The sequence below is a fragment of the Panthera pardus genome, unplaced genomic scaffold, assembly GCF_024362965.1.
Source record: "Panthera pardus isolate Hobbes unplaced genomic scaffold, ASM2436296v1 HiC_scaffold_13, whole genome shotgun sequence".
Taxonomy (NCBI): Eukaryota; Metazoa; Chordata; class Mammalia; order Carnivora; family Felidae; genus Panthera; species Panthera pardus.
In genome coordinates this window covers 145,314,571-145,332,545 of record NW_026526688.1, presented here as the reverse complement: position 1 = coordinate 145,332,545, position 17,975 = coordinate 145,314,571, and the positions used below count along the sequence as shown (strand labels likewise).

General features: G+C 42.1%; 2 protein-coding genes and 1 long non-coding RNA gene across 3 annotated transcripts in view; 2 read left to right on the top strand and 1 right to left on the bottom strand.

The window, feature by feature from the left end:
- The window catches only part of LOC109277750 (uncharacterized), a 29,385-nt gene continuing 11,410 nt past the window's right edge, over positions 1-17,975 (bottom strand). The window contains exons 2-4 of the long non-coding RNA XR_002085304.2: positions 2,034-2,139; positions 816-930; positions 1-599 (exon numbers count right to left, since the gene is read on the bottom strand). This is a non-coding gene — a long non-coding RNA (uncharacterized LOC109277750). The remainder of the gene's footprint in view (positions 600-815; positions 931-2,033; positions 2,140-17,975) is intronic.
- LOC109277729 (platelet basic protein) lies at positions 4,897-6,732 on the top strand. Its single transcript, XM_019467620.2, has 3 exons — positions 4,897-5,140; positions 5,484-5,619; positions 5,772-6,732. Exons 1-3 carry the CDS (start codon positions 4,948-4,950, stop codon positions 5,872-5,874), a joined length of 432 nt encoding a protein of 143 aa, XP_019323165.1. The 5' UTR covers positions 4,897-4,947; the 3' UTR covers positions 5,875-6,732.
- Positions 11,275-12,276, top strand: LOC109277732 (platelet factor 4-like). Its single transcript, XM_019467634.2, has 3 exons — positions 11,275-11,503; positions 11,808-11,931; positions 12,051-12,276. Exons 1-3 carry the CDS (start codon positions 11,401-11,403, stop codon positions 12,136-12,138), a joined length of 315 nt encoding a protein of 104 aa, XP_019323179.2. The 5' UTR covers positions 11,275-11,400; the 3' UTR covers positions 12,139-12,276.

The following is a 17,975-nucleotide window of genomic DNA, read 5'->3' as shown; positions in this document are numbered from 1 at the left end:
TTCATCCATCAATACCCATTTATTGATAATCTTGTTACAGAATAGACCCAGTACAGGATTCTTGAGATACGGAGATTACAAAAATGAGAAGCTTTCAGCCTAAGTTAAGGTCTTATGGCGGCCAATATACTGAATTCTCTCTGACAAAGCTTTACTCGAAAGCTGAATGATAAGGGACTAGATTTTTTTAAAAGAGAGAGAGTCTCTTGGGTGGGATTCCCCAGAATCAAACCCTGAGAGGACCTTTGTGTGCAGGAAGTTTACTGAGGAGTGCTCTAAAGATTAACATCTGTCAGGAAGTAAAGAACCGGAGAGAAGGAGAGCTGTTGTTACAATAGAAGACCAGGCGATCCTATGAGACGCTTTGGGGCTGGGGTAGCCTTCCAGAGTTATTCTGAATTGTGGCAAGGGAGCAGACCTCCAAACTCTCCCACTGACAGGTCATTAGATGTGGGCTACCTCTGGGGAGTGGGGACAACTTTGGGTGAGACATTTCCCTGGGGCCCTGGGCTGTGCCCAGAGAAGGTCTCAGTTGTGAGCTGACTGCAGCCATCATTTCCGGCAACTGGAGACAGCTGTGGTGCACCATCCAGAGGATCCTGAAAGGGAAGGAGTGTGGGTGGTGCATCTGGGTTTCAGGGACAGGGGAGGGGAGAAAAAAGGAGAAGAGAAGAGGTGGGGGAGGAAAGGTCAGAGAAGGGGAGAGGCCGGGAGGGGATGAGAGGAGATGGAAAAGATTGGGGGGAACAGAGGGGGCAAGGAGGAGAGGACAGTAGGGGAAGGAAGTGGGGGAGAGTGGAGGGCCTTTGTCTTACCTTTTCTTTTTACTTTTCTTCCTTCCTTCTTTTCCCTTCCCAGATCTCCTTTCTCCTCCCTCCTTCCTTCTATCGTTTTCTCCCTTCCTTCCTTCTTTCCACTCTTTCTGTTCTCCTGAGAAGTACAATAATGCTACTTGAAAGAGAAGGAGGAGCAGGGGGATGAAGTTACCCCAACAGCCGGCACAAGGCCCTTCCATGTGGGGGACTTCTCAGCGTTTCCAGTTGTGCTCTGATGACACCCACTTAAGTGAGGTCCAAGTACCACTCATTAACATATGGAACCATCAGAAATAATATATTGTCGTAAGCCACTAAATTTGGGCTTGACTTGTTACACGAGAGGGTCGTTATGCATTTGACGCTCAATGGCTAATATTAATTGGCATTAAATTAAAGTGAAAATTCCCAGCTCCTCGAACCTTTGTGGAGCTTCTGTCCAACAGCACCCAGGAAGACACTCCCCCTCAATTCTTCCGCCCTCCCTACTCCTTCCCTGACTCCACCCCACCCCAGGCTTCACCTCTGGGTGCCGAGTGCCAGAGTAACTAAGGTCTGGGTTCTTCTTGTCAACTGAGAATTATACAGAAAACATATTTGGTTTCAGCACATAGAGGAAATCTTTTATCCTCTAGTATTTCAATTGATTACTTAAGGTGCTTTGACAGCAAGACCCCAAATTGCATTATCCCCAAGATCTTCTGTACTAATTGCTTTTATGACTAATTTGCAAATGACAGCTTATTTCCTTCATACTTGGGAGATGTCAGTTCAAAATCTTTTACGTATGACAGTTAATCTATGCTTTATTTTAGTGGGTAATGCTCCTCCAATGTTTAGATATTTTCTTTCAAAAGAGCTAACAGATAAGTTGTTTGAGTCTTTGAAACCTTGCTAGTTTCCTAAATGACTGGGACTCTGCTATTTATACAATGACTTAAAGGAAAAAGAGATAAAGTAACTTACCACACCAGAAGAATTAAACTAATAAACAGCGTGACAATGTTGGATCCATAAAAAGGCTGCCCAGTTATTTTAAAACCCAAAAACTTTGACACTAACTTTCTAGCATTTGTTTAAACATACTATTTTGTATAAGCTTCTTTTCATTGAATAACTGACTTCAAAGTATCTTTTATCCACTTAGTAAGCCAGTTTTTCAGAGTTTGTATTGTGTTTCTCTTCATGGAAACAAAAACAAAAACAGAAACAACCTACCGGGTGCAAATGACAGTAATACAGTTAGCACAGTTAGCAGTATAGTGGTAACGACAGCACATTGGTATTGGTGACCCATTGCTTTGCACCAGTATTTGAGGTCTCACTGTAAAAAAAAAAAATTATGTGTATTTATTTTTGAAAGAGAGAGACAGAGACTGAGCATGAGCGAGGGAGGGGCAGAGAGAGCAGGAGACAGAATCCCAAGCAGGCTCCAGGCTCAGAGCTGTCAGCACAGAGCCCGACGTGGGGCTTGAACCCACAAACCGTGAGGTCATGACCTGAGACGAAGTTGGACACTTCACCGACTGAGCCGCCTCCGGGCGCCCTGAGGTCTCATTTTTAAAAAAAAGAAATAGCACAATGACCAAGTCACCCAATGCGGAGAACTTTTAAACATCTGGCACATACTAGATACTTAATATTTACTGAATCAGCAAAAGCTAGCAAAACATTATTTACCTCAAGTGCCAACTAATAGGCTTGTGAAATTTCAGTGACTCAAGAAATTTGTTAATGCTTCCTCATGAACCTTGCTGACGTTGTATCTTTTGTGACAAATATGTTGATTAAGACAATGGCTTAATGATACTCTGCGACATGCCTACCGCTTTCCTGGTACTAAATGAACCAGGAAAGAAATTTGGATAGTGTGTGTATAGAGGGAAAAGTGTCCAGTGAAACTAATAAATACAGCAAACAATATGTGTTGGGGCTGTGATGGATGGGGAAAAAAAAAAAAAAAAGACACTATAATACTTAAAAAAAAAAAAACTACAACACTTTATATCTTGATCTGAAAATGCTTTTGAGTTTACATTTGAATAAAATATATCTGACCAGAGAATGAATAACATTTCAATCACAATAATGAGGAAAGACTATAAAGTCATCGCTCAGGAAGAACTAGAAAGGCGTTCACTCTCCTTACTCTGTTTCCTGCTGAGAATCTCTCTTTATTCACTCCACATCTCAGCTCTAAGAAGGATAGGCATTTTCAGCTTAACCTTTTTCTTGACTTTGCTTCTTAGACTATGAATTTCTGAGTTGGAAGAGGTGGAAAATCAATTTAATATGTTCTACTGCCAGACTGTAAGATACATGGGGAAAGCTAAAGGGGTGAGAAAGAGAAATACATTTACAAAACAGGGCAGATGAACTTAAGTAGGTGTCGTCTAACTTAAACAAGAGGGAGAATTGGCTTTAAAGTTGAAAGAAAAAAACAACTGGAAACAATAATTGACTGTATGCATTCTTTTGATAGAAAATGTAATTTTGTACATTTGAATATTTTGAGTTTCTTCCAAAATGTTAAAGGTATAAAACATAAGCAAATAATGAGAAGTTTAAATCATATTGTGTAAGATTTGTACATAGTTGTAATAGGAAGACAGCTTGTGGCTAGAACCTTGTCCGTTATTCCCAGGCTTCCAAATCACCTCTTTATACTATAGGTACTTGGGACCAGATGGAGTTTGGTCTGAGGATTGTCTGATTAAAAACTTTCCTTCATACGATACTCATTGATCTACTCACCAACACTGTTTAAGACCCACTGTGTAATGTATTATCCTACACACCAAAAAATCCCTAAAGCATTCAAAGAAACCTAGGACATGCCTCTACCTTCAAAAGTGTATGGTCCAGTTGAGGAAGCAAGGCTCATAGAAGAAAGCGAGATCCAGACAACAACACACACAAGCCAGACTGTGATGTGCAGGTGCTTTCTCTATATCACCTAGGGTTTGAGATCAAGACTCTTGATTGCGCTCTGAGAATTGAGGAACAGAGATTTTGTTGCAGTTTGTAATACTGCAAACCTGGAAACACCCTCAAGGTCACCAATAAGACAGAGGTTGGTTGAGGATTGCCCATGCCATACAATGTCACGCAGCCATTAAAAAGGATGGGGAAAGATGACCTTGGGGTAGCATGAAAGGAGGCTGAAGGCGTATTTCTGAAGGGCAAAAGCAAACCATCTAATGATCCCATTTATACTAAGAAATCTATGTCTACCTCTGTCGATATATGTGTTTCTCTACGAGTGACGTGTGTCTGTCTATATACACATATGTGTGTATATAAATGTAGACAGAACAGAAAACTAATATCAAATTGTTATCTAAGGTTTCCACTGGAGAGCGAGGATACAGAATAATGATGAAGAGAAATTTACATGTTTTATTCCACATACATCTGCAGTGTATGAACCTTTCACAGTGAATTATATTACCTACTTCCCTGAAATATTAAAAATAAAAGAAAAAGGAAATATGCTGGGTGTTGTTTTTTAGAGTAGACGCAACAAGCAGTTTATTTTACAACACGAGGGAGGAGGTGCTTTTCTTCTAGTTTCTGGATGACATTAGAAAAAAATAATACATTCTGAAAACAGAAAGCAACCCACAAACTAATATGCAAAGTGGGCCTTTGGCGGTAATTGGCTCCTACTTTATGCACATACTACAAACAAATCCTAACATTTATCAACAACCAAGTTAGGAATATCTGCTTTCTTTGGCTACTGGAAAGGGCCATATATGTATGCTCTCAGATAGTCATAAAGTGTCTGTTAAGCCCATAAATTGCCTTATAGGAAAAGCAGAGTGTTATCATGTAGATATACAAAGAAAATTTGTGTAAGACTTCAGTTTAGTTCTTACCTCCCTACGTGGAAGGTTATATTCGTGTAAAGGATATGGGTACTAAGAATGGGGGAAGGGGGCTGTGGAGAGCACAGTGTGAAGGGAAGTATAAATAAAATTGAGCAGGAACCCCGACCTGCCTGGTGTTTATCTGGGTTGAGCACAACTTGCCCATCCTCCCACATGTATTTCCACACACCATCCCTTCTTCCCTATCTTTTTTCTCCTTGCTGGCCTCGAGGGGCTTGTATAAAAGGCATCGGGAGAGCATGAGACACCATGACCGCAGACTGGAGGCAGCAATTCGCCCTCACACCGAGGCCTCCAGGACCGACTCCAGCTTAGTCTCCACCATGGGCCTCAGTCCTACGTCCTCCTGCTCCAGCACCAGCCGGCTTCCCGTCCTACAGGGCTTGCTACTGCTGTCGCTGTTCCTGAGCACGCTGGTTCCCTCTGGGTTAAGTAAGAGAAACTGCGGGAGGGAGCGCTGAGAGTGGAGTCCCTGCCTCTCTGCAGCTGTGGCTGCTTCTGCTGCAGCAGGGCCTGGGGGAAAGTCTGCACTGTCGCTCCTGGGGCTGGAGAGGCCGTTATACCAGTACCTCCGGGAGGAGAGGGTATGCTTAGTGGGCACTTCACGTGTGCCAAGGCATTCTGCCAGGGTACTTTACTAAAGATCGGAAGGTCATAGACGCAGCGACTTTAGGAGAGCGGCACAGTTAACAAATAAGGGGCTAAGGAAACAACCCACTAGATAAGATCTCCGCAAGAATCGGGACCACTAACAGAGTCACGCTTTCTACCCTAGCTAAAAGTGCAGACGTGGAGCCGTTCATTGAACTTCGCTGCCTGTGTATGAAAACCGTCTCTGGCATTCACCCAAGTAACATCCAGAATTTGGAGGTGCTCAGGGCAGGACCCCACTGTGCCAAGGTCGAAGTGATGTAAGTCCCTGTTTTTGTACCATTGCCTCATTGGGCATTAGGGAAACTCTCCGCTTCTGTCCCCACCGACGCAGTTTTATCCATCCAGCCCGGTGAATGGCTTCTGAGGGTCAGGCCAGGGCACTCACAGATCATTCCATTCCCTCTTGCAGAGCCACGCTGAAGAACGGGAACAAAGTCTGCCTGGACCCAGAAGCTCCCAAAATCAAGAAAATAGTCCAGAAAATTTTGGAAAGTAGTGGGTCAATGGCTTAATCTGTTCGCTTTCTGTCAAATCTTTCTATCTCCCAAGAAGAGTAGGAGTTTGAAGGTTTGACTTTCTGGAGTTCTTATTTATCCAAAATACCTATTCATATTGTATTAAACTTTGGATATGTGTTCAATTCTGCCTCGAAAAGTCGCATGACATTCTGAGAAGGCTGGTTCATAGATGACAGAAAGAAGATAACAGTAAGCAAACTTACTGCCAAAATATAATATATGGTTTGTTCCCTAACTCTTGGCTAAATGTGGCACTATGCTTTGCATTCCTTTATTTAAAATTTTCTTTCCAAATACTCACATGTGTGTTAACCTCTCTTGCTCTACTTGACTGTGAGACTAGCTATACTCATGATGATTAATAGATTCCATAATGGCCATTGTTATTAGGAATCACACAGAGCCCAGAATAGAGCACTTGCTCAATAAATGTTTGTTGATTTATTTAGGGACTTAATAGAGTTTTTCATTGTCTTCGTCTTAGGATACTTTGCCTCCAAGCATTTTTGAAAGGTTTTTCTAGTGTTTATTTCAGCCTTCAAACCCTAAAAAATAATAAAGTTGTAGAATGTGAGTCTCGTAAGCTGTGGTTACTTACTTTAAAGTGAATATATTTAATACTATAGAATAAAAAAATATATGATGAACAGCATTAACATTCTCTCTATTAAAAACACTCCAGTATTTTCAATAATAATCCTAATAATAACATAGGTTCTCTATGGTGTTAAATGTTTTAACCTGGAATGTTCGTATATATTTGCATTCACATCCTGTCTGCTTACAATTTTTGTGGTGGAATCAACCTTGCGAATACGAAAATAAAAAATTCACACTTTGGCAGACTTCTAATCATTGTTTTATAAGAAACAGAGCTTTCATTTTTTTTTTTACATTTTTTTTATTTGAATATAGCTGATAGCCAAAGTTGCATTCATTTCGGCAGAGTGACTGACCATCTCTCTCCCTTGTGCTGTGTGCTCCCCAAGTGCTGCTACCCCCCTGACACCGTACAACATCATTACAACACCATCGACTACATTCCCCACACTGTGCTTTTTATCCCCGTGGCCTAGTCATTCCATAACTGGAAGCCTGGACTTCCTATTCCCCTTCACCCATTTTGCCCATTCTCTCCCCGCTCCCTCTGGTTCGTTCTTTCTTTCTTTCTTTCTTTCTTTCTTTCTTTCTTTCTTTCTTTCAACGTTTATTTATTTTTGAGACAGAGACAGAGCATGAACAGGAGAATCTGAAACGGGCTCCAGGCTCTGAGCTGTCAGCACAGAGCCTGACACGGGGCTCGAACTCACAGACCATGAGATCATGACCTGAGCCGAAGTCGGACGCTTAACTGACTGAGCCACCCAGGCACCCCTGGTCATTTATTTCTTAATCCCTTAAATTTATACCCACACTATCCTCACAGAAGTATTAACATGAAATCAAAACTTGTTGTTGCTTTGCAGTCATATATTATTAATTTTAACAGAATTGTTGAGGGGAAAAAGCCTTACTAACCCATCCCCCTTTTTTTTACACTTCATTTATTTCTCAATACAGCACACAAAATCACTAGTTGATGATCTGTGTCAATTTTAGATTTTTTAATATATTATTATTATTTAAAAAAATTTTTTAAACATTTATTCATTTCTGAGAGAGAGAGAGACCACCAGTGGGGTAGGGCCATAAAGAGAGGAAGACACAGAATCTGAAGCAGGATCCAGGCTCTTAGCTGTCAGCATAGAGCCTGATGCAGGGCTCGAACTCACAAGTTGTGAGATTATGACCTGAGCTAAAGTTGGACGCTTAACCGACTGAGCCACCCAGACGCCCCCATTATTATTATTTTTTAAGTTTATTTGTTTATTTTTGAGAGAGAGCAAAAAATAGCATGTACGTGCAAGCAGGAGAGGGGCAGAGAGAGAGGGAGAGAGAGAATCCCAAGCAGTCTCCATGCTATCAGCACAGACAGAGTCCGATGCGGGGTTTAATCTCCTCAACTGTGAGATCATGACCCGAGCTGAAATCAAGAGTCGGACGCTTAACCTACTGAGCCACCCACATGCCACTGATGTGTGTCATTCTTAATTTATTATAATAGTGAAAATTTTTGGATACATTTTAATATGCCTCGCATACTAAGTGTTTTGTATGGATGAATTAAATGATTCTCACAAGATAGATATGATCTGGTTAAGAGTTCATCCTCTGTAAAGAGAATAATTGGGTGAATTAGCTCTACCCCTTACTAGCTGTGTAACTTTGGACAGGTTGCATAACCACTCTGTGCCTTAGTTTCTTCATCTCTAAAATGGGATAATAATATTGCCTGTCTGACAATCGATGTGAAAATTAAGAGTTAACAGATTCAAAGGGCTAGAAGCCCCACAAGAACCCCTATATAAATGTTAGCTATTATTTTATTTGTTGTACTATTAGCATTCCCAGTGTTCTACAGAAGAATACTGAAATTCAAAGAGATTAGGAAATTTGCCGCAAGATCAGATAAATAAGTAGGTGACAGAGTGAGTAATTGAAGCTCTGCTCTTAACCACCACACCACGTTCCGCGATTCTTCTTTCTCTAATGAAGAGATTATATTCTATATCGCGATGTTATTGGCACACAAAAATAGGAACCTGATCACAAGCAGCATACTTTGATGGTTGAAGGAGAAACAAGTTCACCAACCCCAATCTGTAGATGGACTTTGGGGGAACACTCACGTATTAAGCATTTAGTTCACAAATTTTGTATATGAAGATCTACTTTTATTATCTCCTCATCAGTATAGGCTCAGTGCCTTAAAATGTTTTGTCTACAAAATAAATGCATTTATTAAATGATAGTTAATATATACACACATATATATAAACATATAATAAAGCAGTAAGTGGGGATTGCAATCGTTTTCATTAGTTTTTCTCCAACAATTCACAAGAGCTCAGACATTTCATTCATTTCTCTAGTGGTTTCCTCCTGCTACCAACAGGGTCAGCTCCTGAAACATGACACAGGTTTTTTCCACTATGCGATACCTCCTAAGATGCACATGTCTTTCGTTTTTGTGTGCATTAAACTATTTCATGTAATGCAGAGAAAGAATCATTTAATGACACTTACTACTTCCTGTAAATATTGACATCTGGGGGTAAGGTTGTAAAATCCAATATGCCACCCATTCATATCCCAAACCATCTCTCCTATCCATCCCCTCTGCCACTAACCCTATTTGGGATCTCAAGTTTTAGTGCAATACACTTGTGTAAGTTACAGCACCTTCTGGATCATCCATTTGCATTGGATGCTGGATGTTCAACATATGTAAGTCCCAGAGAATTGTCCTTGAAGAGATCACTGTCTGGTTGGAGGGGCTGACAGGTTGACAAATAATCACAACCTGATGGGACACCTGCAGATATAGAGGTCTGCTCTAACTGTGTGAAGAAACTGACAGAGGAGCAAGCCAAAGCCTCAGCATCATCATTTTCAACATTATCTTCATGAATATAGTACTTTATATTGAGTCCTTACCCATGTTCTAGAACAGTGATATACATTATGACCGCTCACCTCATACAGCTTTGCATGTGGGGAGATAAAACATTAAAAAAAATTTTTTAATGTTTATTTTTGAGAGAGAGACAGACAGAGTGCAAGCAGGGGAGGGACAGAGAGAGAAGGAGACACAGAATCTGAGACACAGAGCCCGACTTGGGGCTTGAACCCACAAACCATGAGATCATGACCTGAGCTGAAGTTGGACACTTAACCGACTGAGCCACTCAGGCACCCCAGAAAACATTTTAAACACTTTCAAACACACACACACACACACACACACACACACACACTCGCGCACATGCATATGTATCTACATGTATAATATCTATATCAGTGAGAGATCTCAAATGCAGTGATGCTACAAGACACAACAGGGAACACAATTAGCTGTAGCTGTCAGGAAAGGCCTCCCTGAGGAAGTGATGTTAGGTAGACACCAGAAATTTGAAGGGACTTAGCCGAAAGGCAAGTGGTGGGATACTAAGAGAAAGAACATTGTAGGTGGAGGAGGGACATTGCATAGCCCTGCAGAAGCCTGGTCCTCCTGAGCATTCAGAAGTCAGCTAGTTTCCTGCCGTGGACCACTGATGCCCTTCACCACTGTTAATCAGTGCAACAGAAAACCTCTGGCTTTGAGATGAGGACATACTTTGCCCTAATTAAGAGCCCAAGTAAAGGCACCTGGATGGCTCAGTCGGTTAAGCACCTGACTCTTGATTTCGATTCAGGTCATGATCTCACAGTTCATGAGTTTGAGCCCTAAATCAGGCTCTGCGCTGACAGCACAGAGCCTGCTTGGGATTCCCTCTCTCTCTGTGTGTCCCTCCCCTGCTCTCTTTCTCTTCTCTCTCTCTCTCAAGAAAAATAAACTTAAAAAAACTAAAAAAAAAAAAAAAAAAAAAAAAAAAAGAGCCCAAGTCATCCTTTTTTCAGGGAAGGGAAGATGGTCCATATCGATTTCTTGACCTTTACTTTGCGGATTTTGTTACCTACCCTCCACCCCTCTTCCACATCTTTCTACACTCCACTCCCAGAAGCTCTGTGCCCTCTTTAGAACATCACTGATCCAGCCACAGTGCAGCCTGACTTAAACTGGCACTTGTCCAGGTCACAGCAGGCTCTGGGAAATGTGGCCTGGAAACTCTCCTGCTTGACCTCATTTCTGGGGCAAGCCCAACGCAGTAACATGGGCACCAAGTTTTTACAGAATGAATGCATTCCAATATTACTTTCATAATTTTTCTCAGGGTAAGAGGATAGACTGGGGTAACAGACTTTGCTTGCTAGAGGGTGGCTGGTAGGGCAGGGTAGATCCTGTTCAAGAGACCAAGGAAACTTCACATTCGGGTGAAATTCAGAGCTGAGTCATCCCAAAGACCAATTCAAGTTTTTACGAGCAAGAAAACAATTACGAAGACACACCTTTAACACACACAGCCACAAAGCTCAACTCTGTGGTAATCAGGACACGCTGGCAGAAATAAGCAGTTCTTGAAAAGGCAGTTTGTTGCCAGTTGGGAAAGAAACAGAAACTGTCTAGGGTCTGAAGGCACCACCTGTATAAATGGCAACATAGTGATCACAGAGAACTCTACAATAACACATAACAAAGGCAACAGACAGGTTCAAATACTGGCTCTAACTGCACCCATGTGCACGTACATGAATTTAGATTGAGGGTGTTGCTCCTGCTCCCAGCTCCCAGCCAAAACAGCTGACCCCAGTCTTTTTCTTCTTCTTTTTTTTTTTTTTTCCCTCCTAATCTTGGCTGGCCAGAGCCTAACCCTTCCCAGAAGTGTCTCCACTTCCCCCACCATCCGCCCCAGTTTTCCGGACAGGACAGGACTGACAGTGGGGATAAAACCGGACTGGAGAGTCTTGGGAGCCACTGGCCTGCAAAGCCTCGGCCCCAACTGCCCTTGCACTCTCGGCTCCTACTGGCACCTGCTGGACATGAGGCTTCGAGTGGGTGCCCGCGCCCCCAGTCCCCTGCCCAGCTCGGGGCTCCTGCTCCTGGGACTGCTGCTCTTGCCAGCTGTGGTCTCCCTCCCCAGAGGTAAGAGCTAAAGGAAGGCATGGAGGGGACGGGGGCAGACAACAGGCAGTCGGGGAACCCCCAGGGCTGGGGTGGAATTTTTATAATCTTCTGAGCTCTGCCTAGGTGTGCGGGCGCTGTGCCATGAGCTGCCCGGTGCACTTTACCATCTTGTCAGTAACACTTCTCTCTGAGGGAGGTATGATTTATGGGTGAGGAAATGAAAGCCAAACGCAATGAAAAATGATCCCTAAGGTAAGTTCGAAGGTTCACTGACTCACCGCTCTCTCCTCCGCCACCTCCCCGCCCCCCCACCAACCCTCAGAGGACCCAGAAGATGAGCACCTGCGCTGCGTGTGCATGAAGACCACCTCCGAAGTCCGTCCCAAGTATATCCGCAGCCTGGAGGTGATGGGTGCGACAGTCCACTGCCCCGTTCCCCAGATGATGTGAGTCCCTGCACTGGCTTCGGGGGCCCTACCCTCTGCCTCCTTTGCCTTAGCCTGCGCTCCTCCACACCCCGCTTCACTACGCGTCTAACCCCACGTTCAAATCTTTTCTCTGGCAGAGCTTCTCTGAAGAATGGTAGGAAAATATGCCTGGACCCTAACGCCCCCCTGTATAAGAAAATACTGCGGAAGCTTTTGGAGAGCTAGCTACCAGCTGCCTCGCTCTGTACAGTTGCAATGCAGCATGTTTTCTGTTTTATTCATTTTCAAGCTAATGGTGGAAAAATCTCCTGATGTTTTTTTTCTTTATTGTCCTCCAAGTTCTAAATAAATAAAATAAATCGACGTGTCGTGTATTTCTTAATAGAGCAAAGAAATAGTGTTGACTCAATTTCATTTAAAAGAAAATCTCCAGAATTTTAAGCAAAAAATATATTTGAAGGGAAGTTGGGTTTAATAAGGACTGGTTCATTTAGTGTGACACGTTCACTGATATATATTTGCATATTTACGTGATTGCATTACTTTATTTACATATTAATGTTATAATTAGCTTTGCCAGTAAATATTAATCACACTGAAACGTCATAGGCTTTTTTAAATAAATAAATAAATAAATAAATAAATAAATAAATAAATAAATAAATAAGTCAGGCTCTCTTTTATGCCCTTAAGATTTATACTCAACCGGGGTGCCTGGGTGGCTCAGTCGGTTGAGCGACTGACTTCGGCTCAGGTCATAATCAAACGGTTTGTGACTTTGAGCCCCGTGTCAGGCTCTGTGCTGACAGCTCAGAGCCTGGAGCCTGTTTTGGATTCTGTGTCTGTCTCTCTCTCTGCCCCTCCCCTTCTCATGCTCTGTCTCTCTCTGTCTCAGAAATAAATACACACTAAAAAAAAATTTTAAAGATTTATATTCAACCTAAGTATTAGAAAAAATAATACAAATGAAACTAGGATTCTCTACTACTTAGTGGAAATATATTTATACTTTCCAGAGAATTACATTAAACTATTTCACTCTTTATTGGTGCTTTGATAATATGGACATGTCACCAAGGCAAAATGTTAAAAATAGTTCTGATACCCACATAACTACCTTAGTGAATCCCACATTTGTCAAACCTACAGAATTGGGTTTTGCTACACCCCATTAATATGCTGGGAATGTTCCTGTAAGCCTGCAAATGTCTTGAACAGATGTTCTCCTTGGTATTCTCACGTTCGGTAAACCTTTCTTTGCAGCCTACCACTGTTCCATGAATCCCTTGACATTGGAGAAATCACGAATGTATGTTAAACAGCTGTGGAAAATAGAGAGGTGCACAATTGTACATGTTTCATGTTTCGGGAAGACACCACTATACCTTGGGGAGGAAGGAGGGTGCTTCCAGATAGGCGTGTTTGTTACCTATTGCTTCTGTACCAAAGTACCATGAACACAATGGCTTAAACAATACACATTTATTATCTTACGGTCCTGGAAGTCAGAAGCCCAATTTGGGGCTCACAGGCTAAACTCAGGGTGTCCTCAGAGCTGCTTTCCTTCTACAGGCTCTAGGGCATAATCCGTTCCCTTGCCTTTCTTAGCTTCTAGAGGCCACCTGTAGTGCTGTGCTGGATGATCTCTTCCTTCATCTCCAAACTACATCCCTCCAACCTCTGTTTCTGTTGTCACATTTCCTCTATGACACTTCTTATACCCTGCTTGTCTCTCTAAACAAAACAAAACAAAACAAAACAAAACACCTGTGATTACATTGGGCCCATTCGGATAGTCCAGGATAATCTCCTCTCAAGACCCTTAACACATCTGCAAACTCTTTTTTTTTTCCATATAAGGTAACATTTTCACACATTCCAGGGATTAAGGCATGGAAATCTCTGGGAAAGAATAGTGCTGTTCAGCCAACCATTCATGGGCAAGGAAGTAGAATCTAGTGGAAGCAGGAGAAAACTACAGACCCTTGCTTGTGACTTAATGTCATTTCAACCTAATACAACAATATGTAGAGGTAGGATTGGACGGCTAACAGAAAAAGGAGACTGGTACAATTCATTCTCCTTGGGTGTGGGGAGGGCCTCTGAGATGACAAACTACTTAAGTAAACTCTATTTATAGAGGTTTTCGAAGTTTCAGAGTGTCATCTAAATTTCCGCACCCCCTTCTCGTGTTATGTAGTATTATTCCCACTGCAGAATTGAGGTAAGTCTCGGAAACCTAAGAAATGTCCCAAAGCCACAGCTTGTTAGAGGCTGAGCAGATGCTTCTGACGCCCAAATCCCTCTACGCTGCCATTCACACAGGCCATTGACCTCTTAACTACGTCTCTCTGGAGGGACTGTCCACGCATAGCGCTTGGAGGTGGAGTAGGAATTTGCTGGAGGCAAAGGGAAGAATGGAATTGCCACAAGATGAAAAATAAGTAGAAAGACGTAAGACCATTAACTCCTCAGCACGACCGGAGGGCAGTCTATGATTCTGCAGAGCCGAGGTGTCTATGGGGAACGAACGATGGTCTTCCAACTAGTTTTCACCCATCTGGTGTTTTTACCTTCAGCCCAACTCACTCAAGCCACCTGGATTAGCTTTCCAAAATACAGATACTTTTTTGCATAACCTTCAAGGTGTAAAGTCTCAGCCTGGCACCCAATGCTTTGCCAGAGCTTTGCCTGAGTTTCCTCATCTGTGGAGTGAGAATAGTATGAGTGTCTACCTCATAGATGACCGTGGGGACCAAACAGATGATGTGGGCAAAACACCCAATGCAGTTCCTCCTGCTAAGGCTGTACTTAAAAATTAGCAACTATAGGGGCGCCTGGGTGGCTCAGTCGGTTGAGCGTCCGACTTCGGCTCAGGTCCAGATCTCGCAGTTGATGAGTTCGAGCCCTGCGACGGGCTCTGTGCTGACAGCTCAGAGCCCGGAGCCTGTTTCAGATTCTGTGTCTCCCTCTCTCTGCCCCTTCCCCACTCGTGCTCTGTCTCTCTCTGTCTCTCAAAAATGAATAAACATTTTAAAAAATTTAAAAACAAATTAGCAACTATATCAGGATGCCTGCATGGCTCAGTTGGTTGAGCGTCTGACTTCTGCTTAGGTCACGATCTGCGGTTTGTGAGTTCAAGCCCCACATCGTCAGGCTCTCTGCTGTACGTGCAGAGTCCACTTTGGATCCTCTGTCGCCCTCTGTCTCTGCCCCTCCCCAACTCGCTTGCTCTCTCTCAAAAATAAATAAACATTAAAAAAAATCAGCAACTATAATGATTATTGTTGGGAATGTTGCTTTCAGTGTACCACCCTAGTCAGTCCAGAGTGTAGACTGAGGCATTTAACAGACTGATTCTTGGTGGTAAGAAGCAAGATATCGTTGCAATATAAATCAAAGTTCCTTAAGTCAAATGAACTTTGAGAGAGAAAATACTGTAAATGGAGTATGGGAGGTATGGGAGGTAAGATCCTGTTTTGTTTTGTTTTTTGCTTCTTTTCCTTTTATGGCTTGCCTCCAACAATATACTTAGTTAGAGTCAGTTAAGTGGGACTCAAAGGACTAAAACAAATTTTGCAAAGTCAACCCATGCAGAGGCCTTGCAAATCCTTCCTTCGAAATTGCCAGAGAACACTTTCAAGTGGCCGCCTTTATCAGCAATGGTGTTGGGAAAAAACTTTCCTATTCAGGCAGCAATTTGTTTGCTGTAGCTCCCGCTGTTGAAATATTTACGGAATGATAAGGATTCAATGCACTCAAACTTTTTTTTTTTTTTTCCTGCAGAAAATATACAAACTATACACTTACTGCACAGTCATGGACCTTATCAACAAAACCAAACCAAAACCACCAAAAGATATTTTGCTCTTGAAAGTTGCTCTGCAGTTTTAAATGTATTGTTTTTTTTTTCCCTTTGAAGGCCTTTGTGGTAAGAAAAAAAAAAAAAAAAAAAAACCACCACAGTTTCCTTTTCAGTACATGGAGCACTGAGGGTTTAGTTGTTTTAAAAGATACATCCATATTTTTTCTTATTATAAAAAACAATGAACACATGCTCGTTACGGATAACGTAGAAAACATAGTGGAAACTATAAGGAAAAATTTTTAAACAACTGTAATTTTGCCACTCAAAACTACCCTGTTTTTTTTTTTCCAAAATATTAGTTATTGGATATTGGTTGCAAGGTGAACTGCTAATTTTCAATAAATTCTCACTGCACACAATTATAAGGAAATGGGAATTACTTTATTGTTAGGGAGGGTTCCTATCTCAATCTTACATGGAAGAAACCAAGTCCTGGGGTAATAAATTTTTCCTTGGTCACAGAAAGGTGTCAAACTCAGGAGATTAAGCATTCACTTACATATTTATAAATATTGTGTGTGCATGTATCCACTGTGTGTGTGTTTATGTATTTACACACATACACATACCCCTAACACAAGTTCACAATACAATACTTACATTTCCTTTGTACAATGTGTTTGATATTTCGTTTTCTATACTATCCTCCTTTATCCATTTTTGAGACATTTGGCGACAAGCTTGTGAAGTATTTCACAACCCATTAATGTATCATAACTTGTCGTTTTAAAACATTGTTATAAAATGAATGAATGAATGAATGAATGAATGAATAAAATATTGCTCTAGTTCTTTGGTTAAAGACTCAAGTTTTACCATTTCGTGTTGGAGTCCATACGCTAATTAATGCTTCTCAAGATACTTGGAGAGGGATGGGAAGCTCAGGGCCAGCTGGATAGTTAACTCTCCTTGCCTGTGGTCTGCTTTTGCTCTCATTCTCGAGGGCTGACCTGGGGCTGGTGTCTCTGGGAACCCCATGAGGATCAGATTTCAAGGGGAAGATGTAAGGCCAGAGAGGCAACTGTCTGGATTGTTGAGATTTTCTGTCTTTTTCAGCTTGGGGCTCTTCCTTATACTCACTCCCCATTGAGCGTCAGCCTTGCTATCCTGGTTTGGTCCCTAATGTAAAATAAACTGAGAGCAGAAAATACCTTACTTCCTAGGGGGGCTGGGGAAAAGTAAACACATTTTGTAAATTTAATTGGTGGTTTGATACCTATTTCTCCTTTGCCTACAGTTCTTTTCCTTATCCTTGAAGTCGCTGGCTTTATTTAGCCCAGTGGGGTTTTGTATAAGACAATCTTGACTACAGAGTTTTGACTCTGTGACCTGGGTCTCTCAGTTTTCTCGTCTGAAAAACAAAGGCAGTAATATCCACCTCACAGGGAACTGGGAAAGGTAAGTGTCACTTACAAGGGGGAGCCATCAGGGGTCTGACTCAGAATTGGGATCTAACGAGTTAAAGTTACTCTTCCCTTTTTCTTGGAGTTTTGCTTTCAAAGCACATATCATTTCCAAGCAGTAGTGGCCACATCCTTGACTTGTACAAGGAACCATTAAGAACATGTCCAACAAGCCAGAACTTTCCCTGCACAGAACCACAACTCAAAGTTTGGGTGCAGATAACCAGAGCAGTCATCCCTTTCTGTGGTTTTGTGTTCCTTGGTTTCAATTACCCACTGTCACCCGTGGTCTGAAAACTGTGAAAGCAGATGGTTCTCCTGACTTATGGGCAGAAGGCCAATAGTAGCCCAATGCTATATCACAATGCCTATGTCATTCACCTCACTTCATCTCATTATGCAGGCATTTTATCATCTCACATCATCACAAGAAGTAGGATGAATACAATGCAATATTTCGAGAGACCACATTCAGATAACTTTTCTTGCAATATATTGTTAGTGATTGTTCTATTTCATTATTGTTGTTAATCTCTTACTGTGCCAGATTTGTAAGTTAAACTTTATCATAGTTATGTATGTATAGGAGAAAATGGCATATATAGGGTTCAGTACCCTCCATGGTTTCAGACAGCCACTGGGGGGCTTAGAATGTACCCCCTGTGGATAAACGGGGACGACTGTAGATTAGAAAAAAGTTTAACATGACAGGGGTACCAGGGTGGCTCTGTCGGTTAAGCGTCCAACTTCGGCTCAGGTCATGATCTCACGGCTCATGGGTTCGAGCCCCA

What these genes read in the sequence shown, in the direction of transcription:
- LOC109277732 (XM_019467634.2), top strand. Translation starts at nt 11,401, where the DNA reads ATGAGGCTTCGAGTGGGTGCCCGCGCCCCCAGTCCCCTGCCCAGCTCG. An exon ending in TGTGGTCTCCCTCCCCAGAG is followed by an intron (nt 11,504 to 11,807) that starts GTAAGAGCTAAA and finishes ACCAACCCTCAG; the next exon opens with AGGACCCAGAAGATGAGCAC. An exon ending in TGCCCCGTTCCCCAGATGAT is followed by an intron (nt 11,932 to 12,050) that starts GTGAGTCCCTGC and finishes TTTCTCTGGCAG; the next exon opens with AGCTTCTCTGAAGAATGGTA.
- LOC109277729 (XM_019467620.2), top strand. Translation starts at nt 4,948, where the DNA reads ATGAGACACCATGACCGCAGACTGGAGGCAGCAATTCGCCCTCACACC. An exon ending in GCTGGTTCCCTCTGGGTTAA is followed by an intron (nt 5,141 to 5,483) that starts GTAAGAGAAACT and finishes TTTCTACCCTAG; the next exon opens with CTAAAAGTGCAGACGTGGAG. An exon ending in TGTGCCAAGGTCGAAGTGAT is followed by an intron (nt 5,620 to 5,771) that starts GTAAGTCCCTGT and finishes TCCCTCTTGCAG; the next exon opens with AGCCACGCTGAAGAACGGGA.